Source organism: Drosophila virilis, unplaced genomic scaffold, assembly GCF_030788295.1.
Source record: "Drosophila virilis strain 15010-1051.87 unplaced genomic scaffold, Dvir_AGI_RSII-ME tig00001317, whole genome shotgun sequence".
Lineage (NCBI taxonomy): Eukaryota > Metazoa > Arthropoda > Insecta > Diptera > Drosophilidae > Drosophila > Drosophila virilis.
Genome location: NW_027212833.1, coordinates 382093 through 397461, shown reverse-complemented (window position 1 = coordinate 397461; position 15369 = coordinate 382093). Strand labels below are relative to the sequence as shown.

At 41.4% G+C, this 15369-nt stretch overlaps 1 protein-coding gene across 6 annotated transcripts in view; it reads right to left on the bottom strand.

Moving 5' to 3' along the window:
• Window positions 1-15369, bottom strand: part of LOC138911529 (lachesin-like) — a 202912-nt gene that overhangs the window by 35036 nt on the left and 152507 nt on the right. For all 6 annotated transcript variants that reach the window (XM_070210854.1, XM_070210855.1, XM_070210857.1 and 3 more), the window contains one exon: window positions 8751-8861. In XM_070210854.1, coding sequence (XP_070066955.1) covers window positions 8751-8861 — 111 coding nt within the window. The remainder of the gene's footprint in view (window positions 1-8750; window positions 8862-15369) is intronic.

Sequence of the window (15369 nt, the reverse complement as noted above, 5' to 3'; positions counted from 1 at the left end):
CCGCCTGCATGCTTTAAAAACTCACTTAGAAGCCAGAGAAGTACCTGTACTACGCTGTCGAGATCGGCTAAATTTACCGCCACCTATCGCCGGCAATTAGAGGCAGAGAATCCTGCAGGAGTGTCACAACGCCCCGACGGCGGGTCATCAAGGAGTGAGGAATACGATAGTTCGAGATACTATTAGCTAAGCCAGCACCAGCTGTGAAAAGCTGCTGACGGGATCTCGGCAAAGTAAGTGCCGAAGTTTGACGGCCCCTACCGGGTTGTCAGGTACATGTCGCCCAATATGGTGCGTTTGGCGCACAATGGCGAACAGGAGAAGCGGGTAGGTAACGTTGCCCAACTAAAGATCTACCACGGACCACAAGAAGAAGACCCCAATTAGAAAGAAGGGTGAGGATAGGTTAAGAAAGTTGTAACAACTAGTAGGATAAATAGTTATAATGATGGTCGTTTGAAAGCTGCACCTTAGGAGGTGGGGGATGAATCCAGTGGGAATCCAGCGGGATGAATCCAGTGGCTCTAAGTGCAGCAATGGAAGGAAATGCGTTTCAGTGGTCGTCACAGTTATGTTACCCTGACATAATTTAGGCTGAATAAAAGGAACTTTTTGTTCAGCGTTTTTTCAGTACGAAAACACCAGCGGCTATGTTTTTGGCAACGCTAGCAAGTCCTTCGACCGACGGTGAAGGTCTTTCTAATTATGCTAGTCACATGGTGGCGACTCTTATAACTTAATGCCATAATATGGAAGTGGAAGTAATCGCAGTTTCTGTGCCGCTTGCTCAGTTGGCTCATGCTGATTGCAGATTGCAGCGTTTGACCTTTACTTCCAATGTGCGCACCAGAAGCGAATTGCAGACCAAGCTTAGGGTATTCACATTCAACAAAAGAAACAAAAAGCTTTTTCTGAGATAAAAGGTCAGAGGGTTTCAACAATGAGATGCCCTTTTTGTAGCAAATTAGGCCACAAGATGGCCGTCTGCGCATGGTATAGAACGTAACGGCAGGATCACAAACAGGCAAGGATCATTCAATATAATTTGCTTAAATTGTGAAGAGCTTGGACTTGTTTTACACATGCGCGATGATGAAAGGTATTGGCAATGATAGCGTTGGTAGTACTTTGCAAAAATAGTTTCGATACAATTAACAATTTTTGTATCGAAATATAGTTTCATGTCAGAGAAAACAAACATTTGAGAAACGATATCGTTATTGGTCGGTAAGTACTATCCAACTGATAGAATGTAAAATCATAAAAGCTATTTGCTAACCTTATGCAAGTTTAAATTTCAAAGCAGTTTCTGATAAATACTCATTGCCCCTTTTATCGGATCAAATAGCTAGACTTGATGGAGTATTTTTCATGCTTAGACATGGCAAGCAGGTATTTTCAAATTCCTCTGCATGAAGATTCGATAGAGTGAACAGGCTTTGTCACTCCAGATGGCCAGTATGAATTTTTATGCATGTCGTTTGGGCTTAAAAACATTCCAACGTAGAGTGACGCAAGCCCTCAGAGATCTTGCAAATAAATTTGAGGTTCTTTATATGGATGACGTACTGATAGTAGTTTCAACGAAAATTGAGGCCTGGGAAAGGTTAAGCGCCTGGGAAAGGTTAGCGTCTTATTTCCAGCATTTTATGAAACCAATATATCTTTTAGCATCAGAAAAGAATGAATTTAGTTGGAAGCCAGAATATGAAGAAATACGGAAAAAAATGGTTTCTTTTCTTAATAATTTTTGATCCGCAGAATCCGATCAAGTTGCATACCGATGCAAGCGCTCGTGGATATAGTGCCATTTCATAACATAAAATTCAAAACGAGCTCCATGTGGTTGAATATCATAGTAAGGCTGCTTCACCCGCTGAGTCACGATACCATTCGTATGAGTTTGAGACCCTTGCTGTTGTCATGGCAATAAAACATTTTCGCCATTATTTGTTAGGCAGAAATTTTGTTGTTTTTACTGATTGCAACTCACTTAAGCCATCAAAGACTACTTCCAAGTGCACAAAGGTGGTGGGCCTATTTTCAGTCGTTCACATTTGATATTCAATGTAAGGAAGGCAAACGTATGGCTCACTTTGATTTTTTCTCAAGAAATCTTCCTCCGGCCGATTAGACTATTGTAACTTGTAAAATTTTTGAAAAACGAATTAATTTGGTAGAAATTTCTAGCAATTGGCTTATGGCTGAACAACTTTAAGATTCTGATATTATTAATATTGTGAATAAATTAAAAGAAAATTCTCTGGCCCATGACATCACAAAAACCTATGAGTTGAGAGCACGAATAGCTTGTCAAAAAATACAGCCAAATGGCGGAACTCGGTCCTATCAACTATTCATCGAGCTTTAAGATGGCAATAAATCAAATCCATGAGTCAATTATGCACCTAGGATTGAGAAATTTTAAATATTGGTCAAAATGGGTGTACTAGTGCAAAACATAAGTTTTGATCATGGTGGCGCAAAATAAATATTTACGAGTTTGGTAAGAATGAAACAGGCATTTGAATATTAAATATATTAAATGAATTTATGCACAAGAAAGTTAAGCGAAAAAATATTAAATTATATTGATTTAAATTTTATATTTCTTAATACAATGATCTGTATAGCAAAACGCTTTAGTAATGTTGACGAGGTCGTGTTATGGTCAGGATAGCCGTATCGGCGCATACGGTACGTGATTGCACGTGAAAGGTCACAATAATGATTGGGAATGTCAAAATATTTGGTAGTTCATAATGATTGGGAATGTCAAATTAAGCTGCATGCTGCGACTGTTATAGAAGCATTATTGTCGCATTGCTTGGAACTGCCACGCCGAGGCGACTACACTTTTACAAAAATGTATTCCTCCTTGGTAAAAATGGGGGTCAAAGATTTGGTTGATGACGTTTCGCCCTCAAATTCATTTTGGAAAATCATTTAGACGTGTTTCACATTTTTTGCATAATGAGAGAATCTTCGGTAAAAAGTGCATTTCAAGGAGTTTTTGGTGACGTTTAAATTTTTTCCGATTTGCTAAGCTATACATAAAAACTTAATAAATACGTGTTTTACCGATTTTGCAAATTCGACCCGTAGTTATAAATTGGCGGAAAACGTTTGTATGAAAGTTGTTTATTTACCGTCCGATCAGTTTCAAAATCAGTTTTAAATCATTTAAGAACATTTAATTTATATAATATTCTAGAAGCAACCAATTAAGTTAGGTGACTCTAGCTCTTAATACTTACACAATTTGGTCGAAAAGCAGGTTAACGATATCGATTTTAATTTATTGCTTGGAAATGGGGTAAGTTGTCGATCATCGGAAACCAATTCGATATGCACTGGCACTAGGAATTCCTACAGCTAAATTGCAAGTCTCTAGTTCTTATAGGTTCTGATATCCTAGCGTTCATACATTATAAAACGCGGCGTCAGTTCCGTGTTTGTTGTTATTGCCTGTTTTGATTCTTTTGCCTTGGTGCTCCCCTGTGCATACTCTTGTTTGTGCGTGTGTTCGCTGCATACTTTCTGCTTGTGCATCGCGCTCTCGCAAAATTTTTTTCTATTGCTTTTCGCAACAACCAATTTGTTTGTGTACGAATAATTGTTTTTTGAGTGTTTACTTGCTCTATCTTGTGCACCGTTTTCGTTTTGCTCTGCGCTCTCGCAAGTTGCTTACGCATTTAATAATTATGTCGTGCTGTAAGAAAGCGTGCACGTTCAAGCAGGCTGACGATTCTGCACTACCGCAATTTGTTAATTGCTGGCTGTGTGGGAATATGATGCATGCTAAATGTGCAGGTCTCACTGGGGGTGATTGCGACAAGATCGCTGCTATTGCCAAGTAGGGCTGCGGTGGCTTGCGTTGGTCGTGCCCAGAATGCATCGACAAGCAAATTGATTTCTCCAGAATGTATAATTCTGTGAGAAGTCAATTCTTAAAATTAAATAATGTGGCTAAGCAGCTCTCGAGTAATTTTGACTCGAGTTTCGAGTTGCTTGGCAAATATAAATTTGAGTCCCCAACTAATCGCCGGTTGGAGCCTCAACTTTTGCAATTGCCCTCTACGTCTGTTCAGACACCAACGACTTTCTTGTCCCTTCCTAGCAACTTGGAGGTATCTCCAATGTTGTCTTTGTCGCCTTCTCCAAGCGACTGTCCAATTACCCCTGTTTCAACCCCTGTACTAGTCCCAGTAGAGCCCGTACCTGATCCCGTCCCAATTAATCACACTGCCTCAGCCCCGTCAGCTCCTAGCCGCAAAGGTAGACCTGCGCGCAATCTTGCCCAGATTGTTAAAAACAATCATTGTGCCTCGATAGCTTCTCCAACTCCTGTATTACCTACAGCCCCATCAGCGCCTACTTTAACGGTAATTGCCCCTCGTAGGCAAGTTTTTGTGTCTCGACTTCCGTCGGACACCACTTCTGAGTCATTGGCAGCCTATATTGCTAGCAAATCTTCTGCTAGCGTGTCTATAACCAAATTTAATTACTCCACCCCTCGTGAAATATCATCATTCAAAATAAATGTTTCACATGATATGTTCCCAATCATTTGTGATACCAAATTTTGGCCACCACACATGATTGTTCATGAGTTCAAGCCTAAAAAGCGTAACCAGCCTGTCACCCTTCCAGTCCCTTCAATACAGGGTACCATTTCTGCCCCAAAAAACTAGCTTCATCTTCACCAAAGCTTTATTCATTATCAGAATGTCAGAGGTCTCATTTCAAAGCTTAAAAATCTATTCATGGCCAGCACTTCCTTTGATTCGGATATAATAGCATTTTCAGAAATATGGATAAACTCAACCATATCTGATTTTGAGATTTTACCGAATAACTTTATTTTGTTTAGAAATGATCGGCCGACTCGAGGTGGTGGGGTGTTAATTGCCGTTAAAGCCACTCTCCAGTCTGAACTATTCTGTTTTAGTACGCCTACTGACGCTGAGATTGTCTCAGTTAAGGTGTCTTTTCCTACACGGAATATCTATGTAACATGCTCTTATGTCCCACCTTCTTCTGATATTCAAGTTTATATGAATCATATTACTTGTATTAAAGAGGTTTCTTCACACGTGCGTGATAATGACCTATTAATGGTGTTGGGTGATTTTAACTTGCCGAACATCTCTTGGTCATTACTCACTGGTGAAAATTATCTAGTGCCCTCAGCACAGCACGATTTTATAGACTGCATGCTTGATCTTTCGTTGTTTCAAATCAATTCAATTTCTAATCATATGAATAGAACACTTGACCTTGTATTTGTTAACGACTACCTTATTTCTAATGTGTCTAGGTCCCCTCCTTTATCTCTTCCTGAGGATGTCTATCATCCAACTTTAGAGATTACAATGCTTAATTATAATCCTTTCATTTCGTGCTCATCAGCCAATAAGCCCCGCTATTGCTTTCGCAAAGGTAATTATTCTTTGCTGAATGAGCTTATTTATTCAACCGATTGGTCTTTTTTATATGACTCAGTTGATATGAATACATCCATTAATTTTTTTTATATCACCCTAAGCTCCCTCTTAGATGTGTGTATTCCTAAGTCAATTCCTTCGACTACTTTTTCAAAACCACCCTGGCTTACTCCCAGATTATCACATCTAAAAAATGTAAAATCCAAATATTTTAAAAAGTTTAAAAAGTCTGGTTCGTGTACAGACTTGGCTAAATATTCCATAGCCAAGTCGAACTTCTTTCTTCTTAATTCTCAATGCTATGAGAATTATCTAATTCGTTGTAAAAGGCAATTCGCCCGAAATCCGAGACAGTTTTATAATTTTGTAAACTTGAAGCGTAAATCTTCAAGTTTACAATCTTCTTTTTTTCTTTGGGTTGGATAAAGCTAGCAATGACACTGATTCTGCTAACCTCTTTGCTAATTATTTCACACTCCTCTCTCCTATTAGCTATAAACTCTTTAAAATCTTCTTACTCTCCTGGGCCGGACAATATTCCTAGTTGTCTACTCAAGCAGTGTAGTTCTTCCCTTTTTTATCCATTGCTAAAGCTTTTTAATCTATCCCTTGAAACTTCTGTCTTTCCATCTCTTTGGAAAGAATCTTATATCATTCCTCTTCACAAGAAAGGTAGGAAGTCTGATATACAAAATTACAGGGGCTTTGCAAAACTGTCCGCTATTCCTAAATTATTTGAAAAAATAATCACTTCGAATTTGCATCATTTCTGCAAATCAGTTGTTTCATCTGTTCAACATGGATTCGTAAAGAATCGGTCAACCACGACCAACCTGCTTGAGTTTAGTTCCTTGGTAAATGATGCTTTCCTTTCGAAAATGCAAACTGATGTCATTTACACTGACTTCAGTAAGGCTTTGCTAAGACTCAGTGCACCATGACATTTTACTTTTTAAACTTGACCGAATAGGTTCCCCTCTGTCCCTTTTACGTTGGATTAATTCTTATTTAAAAGGTAGGACCCAAAGAGTAATACTGAGGTTGACTACCTCTAAAAGGGTTCACGTTACTTCTGGTGTTCCTCAAGGTAGTCTTCTTGGACCTTTACTCTTTACTCTTTTTATAAATGATCTTCCCTCTGTTATATCACATGCCCGTGTACTCATGTATGCGGACGATGTCAAACTTTTTCTATCATACACTAACCCCCTACATCATTCTCGTCTACAAGACGATTTGAAGCTATGCAACTTTGATGTTCGGCCAATCAATTGCATCTAAATTGTTCATGTTTATGACTTTTAATCGTACTACACCTTATCTTGTCAGTTATACAATCGACAATATCCCTTTTCAACGTATACTAACAATTAAGGATCTAGGCGTTATTTTTGATTCTAAACTCTGTTTCAATCTTCACATAGATACCATTGTTAATGAGGCAAAAGGTGTACTTGGATTCATTAAACGATGGTCTAAAGAGTTTAACGATCCTTTTATAACAAAACTTCTGTACATCTCTTTTGTTCGCCCTATCCTTGAATACTGCTCTTGCATCTGGTCTCCACAGTATAACAACAGCCAGGATCGTATTGAATCTGTTCAGAAGCAATTTCTGCTTTTTGCCTTACGAGGTTTTAATTGGGACCCTAATCTTCGGTTGCCATCCTACTCCAGCAGACTGCTTCTTCTCAACCTTCCGTCGTTAACCAACCGTAGGACAATTCTCGGTGTTGTCCTTCTACATAAGTTGATTATTGGCGACATAGATTCTCCTTTTCTGCTAGGGCGTTTTCAATTCTCTGTTCCGGCTAGACCAACCAGAAATTATCGCCCCTTATAGCTATCTACGTGCACAACAGATTACGCTATGCACAATTCTTTTCGCGTGCTATGTAAATATTATAATAGTTTGCATCACGTTTTCTCTACCGAACTGTCTCTACCCCTAATAAAATCTTTGCTTTTAGGATACCTTCGGGAAGTCGCTGACCATTCCCAGCTATGAGCAGGGGCATAGCTTGCCGGACAGGCTGAAAAATTTTCCCCCACCGGGTCGGTGATTTCCCATTACTTTCTTCTTTGTCCTATCTACTTAACACTCTTTATCTAACTTACACTGCTTTACTTTATTAACAATCTTCTGACTTTCTTTTTTCCTATTTATTGTATTTTCTTTATTAATATAGCAAATTAAGATTATTTTTAATTTTACTTGAGATTACTTTTTTCCTACTTACAACCTTCTGCTTAGATGTAGACTCTAATAGCGTCACTGACAAAATTAGCTGTGAAAAGAGGCACAGCTGGCCGGAGTGGCAAATAAAACACCTCCATCGGTCGGTGATGCTATTTAGAAAATTGTATCCTTTAACTAGACTTTTAGCATATAATTCTATTGTACAATCTTTTGAATAATGAGGAAGACACTCGTTTTGTCGACCATTAATAAATAAAATAAATAAATAATCTTAGCTTCTGCAGCATTCCAACTCATTGTTGTGTCTTCTAAGCACTGCTATGCCTATCATAAGCAAAGTCATGTCTTCGTCTTCTTCACTCGCTTTCAACTTTCATTTTTTGACCAGCCTTTTCAAAATAAGGTATTTTACCTATATGAAGTGGTGTAACAAAATACCACTTACCTTCATATATACACACTTTTATCCAATGTTTATGAACAATATAATTTCGTAGTTATGTTTGGTAGAATTATTAATAATTGTTTTCTTGAACCATTTTAACCCATTTCTATAAATAAAGATATCAATGTTGCGACGCTCCAAATAGTTGTTGTATGTGTGTAAGGGTATCTAATAAACTTCTTTCTCTCTTGCTTCTGCCGAATCTGTTACGTTTTGCCAGCGTAGTTTGGATAGACAATGATAAAAAACTTGAAAAAGATAGAATCGTTGACGTTTGCTATTCAGGAACGAATTTATATTTATTTTTGCATCAATAAAATTGTATTTGCAGACCGGAAAACTCTTCGGTTGAATATATAATTGCAATTTTAACCACAAGCGTGTAGTATTCAAGGAATGACTTGAAATATTTATCGTTGCCCTTCCAAAGAAAATTTGGTTTTTGATACATTGGACAAGCTACATATGTATGTTTAACATAACCTTTGGAAATTTAGCTAACTTCGTGTTCTTGCTTTCCTAGCAGCTCTATTATTCACTATAAATATTTAATGCTATCGAGTTTTTAAATATAAATCTGCGGTAAATTCATCATGCATTTAATTCATGCGATCTTAAATTTTATACAACAACATAACTTATGAGATAAAGAACTTACCACCAAAAACTTGACACTTCAATGCCACAACGTCACCTTCGCTGTAGGGGCCAACAACTGTTGAACGTTCAACATTAGCACTGTCACGAATGACAACTTGCTTGGGAGGTGCTATAATTAAAATGTTCAAGAGTTAATTTTGATAGATGTTTCAAATAGATATTATGTTGCAGTCGCAAACTGCCAAATGTTAATTCCCTGAACCCATTAAAGATGGGTAAAAGGATCTCAGAACCTATAAGAGCTAAAAATTTTTGACATTTTTTCTGATAGTGCCCGCAAAGTATGAGCTTGGCCGATAATCATAGCTTGCCACACCAGCAAAAAAAAAATACTCTCTCCGGTAGGGCTCGAACTCGCGACAGACCGCACCACCTGCTATGCCTCTACTCAACAGCCACACCAATAAATAAGTATTATTAGATTAGCAGCACAGAAAAGATTCGAAAATGCAATGCTGTTGATAGAATTCGAAGCAATTTCGCTTGAATGTGTATGTTTACATGTGTACAGAAATTATTGGAATATGCACTAGCTGCCCTATCCAATTGCGCAGTTACATATAACTATCTTTATAACTTATCTTTTTTCTTAACTGACATTAATGAAATTTTCTACAGTATATCTTATTGTCAAGTCTGTAGCTCTTATAGCTTCTAAGATCCTTTCATACATACGGACAGACGGACGGACATGGCTAGATAGACTTGGCTATTGATGCTGATCAAGAATTTATATACTTTATGAGGTCGGAAATACAATATGCCCTTTTAACCATTTTCAATGGGATCAGGGTATAAAAAGGATCTCCTTCTAATCGGAGTTGAATCCGTTCCGACTACACTCGCTGAATAAGTTCACACGTTCATTTTCTGGTTGAGCGCTACCAGACCCTCGTTACTACTTCTGGATGGTCACTCAGCGCGCGCATGTGTGACCGGCAGTAATGCCAAGTCAACGATTATTAGCGCTATTCTGTCTCTTGGCGGGGTCGGCAGACGTTGGTTTGGTTAGTCTGTTTTTGCAATCAAATTTTTTCCAATATTGCTTTAAGTAAATGAGCGCTATTACTCTTTCTAGTCCCAGAAGATGTAATTGTGTTTAAGTGTTAATTTCTATCTGTATATTTAATGAATTTATAAGTTGGCGCTGTTTACACTTGATTTGCTACCAGTAGAAAAGTATAACATAATATTAATTGAAAAACTGTCTTTGATTCCTCCCAATATGATTTGTTAGATCTGTTCTTGTTTTCATGTTCCATTGCCTTTTGCTGGGCTTCTTAAATACTGCAAGGACAGACGGGGTGGACGGACGGACAGACAGGCAGACTTGGCTAGTTCACCTTGGCTATTGATGCTGATCATATATATACGTTATTAGGTCGGAGATGCTTTTTGCTGCCTGCTACATACATTTGTACATATACATAATACACTTTTTAACCATTTTCAACGGGTTCGGGCTATAAAAACAATGCACACTTCTCAATTCCAAGGTTGTTTGTTCTGTAAATGAATGCCAAGAAGTCAATTATAATAATTTTTTTTTTTTTAATTTATCTCTATTACTTCAAACGGGCATTTGGTGTTCGAAGAAGAGGGTTCGAGGTATTCCCTATTCGACTAGTGCATCTTACTTGTTAAAATAATTATAATTTTTTTTAGAAAACTATGAGTATTATTTACACTGCTGGTGAATAGCAAAAAATAAATCGCTAGCGTCTTTGCTGTAATTTAAGTCTACTAACAAAAACGTCAACCATTTTGCACCGGGTAAATCGCTAGGTCAGCGTTATGCAACGTCGTACCGCTCGGCACGCGGAAATGACATCCCCATTTTAAATTCGTCTAACAAATCGGTGTTTCCACGATTCAGAGAGAGAGAGTACCCATCCGTAAGAAACAGCAAAACTACCAAACTACTGGCAGCTAGCGCGAGTTGACAGAATTTCTATATACATGTACACACATATTTATGCGCGACAATGCGCGAATACTACCAACAGCATTGATGCTGTTTTAATTTTTTTTTTTAATTATGAATATTCGGAAACTCCCGACTAGGTCATTTTACTCATTATAATGATATAAATCAAGAGGTCATCTTTGAATGTTAAAAACTGGGATTATTCCAATTTCAAATAATAATTTAAATTTGCCGCTTGTTTTTCTTGCTATTTCAGCAGTTTATAGTAATAATACTTTCACATCTTTTACAACATCGATAAAAAAAACTTGATAAGCTACCGCAAAAAACACGATCTGTTTATGGTGAATTTACACATGAAAATGTGTATTACTATGGGAAAACGTACAGACGGCATTTAACATATTTTGCAAACATGTGAAATTCAAATATGTCTAAGAAATGTGGTTAGTAAACAAAGGCTATCAGATGACTGGCATTTGTGGTAAAGCTTGAATTTGGTTAGTTCGAGAAATAAATGTCTGTTGAATTAGAGCCAATGGTTAAGTAATTAGGTATTTGGTCTAGGGGAATTTGTTGTAAGCTAATTTCACAATTATTCCGGCTGCATATAAATTTTAACAATGTGAGGCGGCTACTAGAATTAGCCTTCCCACAGTTTTAAACTCACGGCAAGGAGCCGGCGTTTGCATCGCCAAGGTTATGGCAAGGAGCCATTGGCAGTATTATTTGATAGTTCCTATGGTTTATAAGCATCAAGTGTATTATTATCATAATTAAGTTAAAGTCGATATTATAATTAAGTTAAAGTAGCATTATAAGGGAGAGGAGCCGTTAATCGCATAGCCTGTGTATTATTGGGATGAGTGCGTATATATGGGCAAGTAGCCTTTCATAATTTGAATTTAACCGCCGGCTGCCGCTGCGCCCGTACGTTGCTGATCGGTTGCCCAACACTGCCTTCGAGAGCGCAGCTTCAATTCGGCGGCGAAGAGCGAAAGCTCCGAAGCCAGGCTGTGAAAGCTCGCGGCGAAGTTGAGTGGCTGAGGCTAGCGCTAGCGAGCGAGCCGGCACTTTTGGACAACGATCAGGGTGAGTGGACGTGTCGAGCAAGGAGCGCGAGTGATAACGAAGAAGTGTACAGCGGAGCGCTAGGGCTCCGAAGCAGTGTGGCAGGGTCCCAGTTTATCAAACTCAGTAGGTTAGATGTGAATAACATTAATGAATAAAGTGAATGTAATTAAAGTAACGAAGAGAAAATGCTGACTTTCATATCCTCGGGCGGTCACAGTGTAGTTGGTGCGAGGCCAAGGTCCGATAGTGTAGCTAGTGTGTGGCTACTGCCCGCTAAAATAGGTAGTACGGGGATGTGACCTAGTGGAGTAATTAATGTAGACATAGAGAGAGAGGTAGGATTTGGTCGGTACGTTCAGGCGACCAGAATGTGAGCAGAATCGAGTACACAGAGTAAACATCGAGAAAATAACGGCGATCGAAAAAGTACAGCGCGCGCGTGGCAGGCGGGAGACAGCGAGACCACGCTTGCACACGTGTGCACAGACGCGCGCCGCAGTCGACGTCGGTGTCGAAGGGCCGTTAAGGCGTCGCGACAGAGGCTGTACAGTAGGAGAACAGTACAGCCAACGCAAGCAATGAGAACGAGAGTGTTTAAAACTGAACAAAAACGAAGTGAATTATAAAATAATGAAGTATGAGACAAGTTAAAGGAGCGATAAGTCAGCGTTAAGGAAACCAAAAGTGACTGATTTTGTTTTATTTTATTTTTGGTGGCGTGACCAAAGGGTGAAAAAAAATTAATAATATCATTAATAAGATATATATTAATATATATACATCGGGGAAAATAAAATCTATGAAGAAACAGAACTCTAAAATAATAACGATTGTCAATAATTGGTGGAGCTTAAAAAAAAAAAAAAAAACAAAATTGATAATAAGTATTATTGACAATAATCAGTGAACTATTTGGTTTTATTTTTTTGGTGGAGTGACCAACGGCGTAGGCGGTTATCCACCTACTTGCAGGAGGGTGGCTATTCGCCTGAGATCTGGGCTCATCTTGCCGAGATGAAGTCTCAGTTCGCGAAAACGTTAGAACCGCTAACCTGGGGTGTTCCATCTGACGTGACGTGACCGCGCCAAAAGTCAGAGCCTGACCTTAGGAGCTCGCACCTTTCCCTGGTGTGGCCGTCACGGGGTTGGAAGAGGCTTACGATCCCAGGAAAAACAGGGATCGCTGCCACCACGACCAACGGGGGTATGGGGCAGAACCCGACCGACAATAATAACGTTCCCTACGCTCCCTAACCATATTCTCGGCCGGAGGTTAAGCCTTTCTCAAACGTTCCGGAACAAGTTCGGAAGTGGGGCATAAGATACGATGGCCGCTCCGACCCCTTCAGGTTCTTGGAGGACCTAGAGGAACAAGCCATTACGTATGGTATCGCCCTCGACAGATTGCACCGGGTAATGAGCGAGGTGTTCTGCGACAGAGCCACTAGGTGGTTCCTGAGCAGCGGGCTTAAAGATGTGCTATGGTCGATGTTCAGGAGGGGCTTCTTGCAGTTCTTCCTGCCCCACGCTATTTCGAAAGGCTTGAGGAGGAAGGGAAGGAGTTCAAGGCGTACCTTATAGAGCTGAGAGATCTGATGCATCACGCCATGTATGGACCGGCACAGGAGTTGTACCGGATTTACGAAAACGCCGCTCCCTAATACAAGCTCTACGTGCGTCGGCAAGATTTCTCCACGCTGGCACAGCTTACCCAGCTGGCAGTGGAGTACGAAACGGTGATGAGACAGCGAACGGAATACTCCGGAAGCACGGCAGAGAGTCAGGTGGTTGCGAGCTCAAGTAGCGCGGAGTGAGAAAGGAAGGTACAGCCCCCGAGGCGACACCTTAACCCATCCCGGTCTACTCCTATCGATGCCGAAGCGATCGTTGTGGATAGACAAGCCTCCACCCCGCAGGCAACAGCCCGTGCGGAAGTGGCCCACCGAATGAAGAACCAAGAGGAAGGAGCCGGGTATGATCGGCGACGAGCATGTCGCAGGTACGCACAGGAGGGGCACTTTGCCAGGGAATGTCCCAATGCGCCCGTTTTGTTTTCTTGGGAATGTGCGCACCGGGGCAGAAGTAACCAGGATTGTTGTCGCCGCATGGAGGCGGGAAACGGGCAATGGCGTCGCCCATGTCAGGGTCGGGTCGACGCCAACACACACAGGACTCGGTAGTAGCACACCCGCTTAAGCTGGAGAGTGGCCGAATCGGCGCCACGGTGGAGATTGGCGGGCGGCCTGCTACCATCGACACAGGGGCCACTTGCAGCTTTATGAGTGAAGACTGCGTAAGAAAGTGGGCGATTCGGGGGAGGGAGAACGAACAGGCGCGCATTCGTCTGGCAGATGGTTCCACGCTCGAAGTAGGGAAGGCCTTGAGGATAGACGTCGGCCTAGCGGGGAAGACAGTCAGCATGTTAATTCTTACCATGCCCGCATCCTGGGGATGGACTTTTTGGGTGCGATAAGCACTACGATACGCTGCGGCAAGGCGAAGCTGGTCATAGAGGCTAAGACGTCTCCGGCCGCAGGGCCTGGAATCAAGGAAGAGCCGAAAGAAAGCCTCTCGCAAGAACCAAGAACCACGAATGCCTGCTCGGCAACCGACGACAGAAGAGACGAAGAAGGAACCGAAGGAAGGCCTCCCAGGTCAGGGAAAGGGACCACCTGCTCTGCACTGACGCAGGATTGGACCAAACGCTTAAAGTGTCCAAAAGGTGGCGGGTAGACTTTCAGAGACAGGTCTACGCTGGTCATGGAGGCGGCACGGAAAGGTGCCAGACAACGGAGGGACTTGGAGCAATGGCTAGAATCCATGCGGAACTAGGTGATCAGGAGCGACTGCCAGAGGTGTGAGTGGTGCCTGGAGGAGGCGAGACGTGTAGCAAGCCCAGCACCGAAGAGGCTGAGTGGCCAGCGAATCTGGATCCGGAACTTAGGGAGTTCCTGGAGTCGGAACTGGCACTCTTCGAGGGGCTGCAGAGGCTGCGTCTCGCATATCGCGGAACACAGGATAGGGATTAAGGACGACATGCCATAAAAACAGCGATATTATCCGAAGAATCCGGGCATGCAGAGGGTGATTGACGAACAGATAGATGAGCTGATCAGGGCAGGTGCCATCGAGCCGTCGCGTAGTCCGCACAGCGGCCCAATCATCTTAGTCCAAAAGGAGACTGGCGAATGGCGCATGTGCATCGACTACCGGCAATTCAACGCGTATTCAATCCCAGATACTTATCCTGTTCCCAGGATTAATCACATCCTTGACCGGTTGCGTCACGCTCGGTTCATTTCCACTCTGGATTTGAAGCACGGATACTGGCATATACCGATGGCAGCCGATAGTCGGGAGTGTGCGGCTTTCACGGTCCCAGGAAGAGGTCTTTTCCAATGGCGGGTGAGGCCATTCGGTTTACACTCGGCGTGTGCGACCTTCTTGAACTTGAAGGAGGTGTTCCGCCGTTTAAGGGCGGCTAATCTCAGGCTAAATAGGAAGAAGTGCAGTTTCTTCCGGGAGAGGTTGGTCTACCTAGGACACGTAATTTGCGGGGAAGGAATATGTACCGATCCAGAGAAGGTGGAGGCGATACGTAACCTGAGGGCCCCGA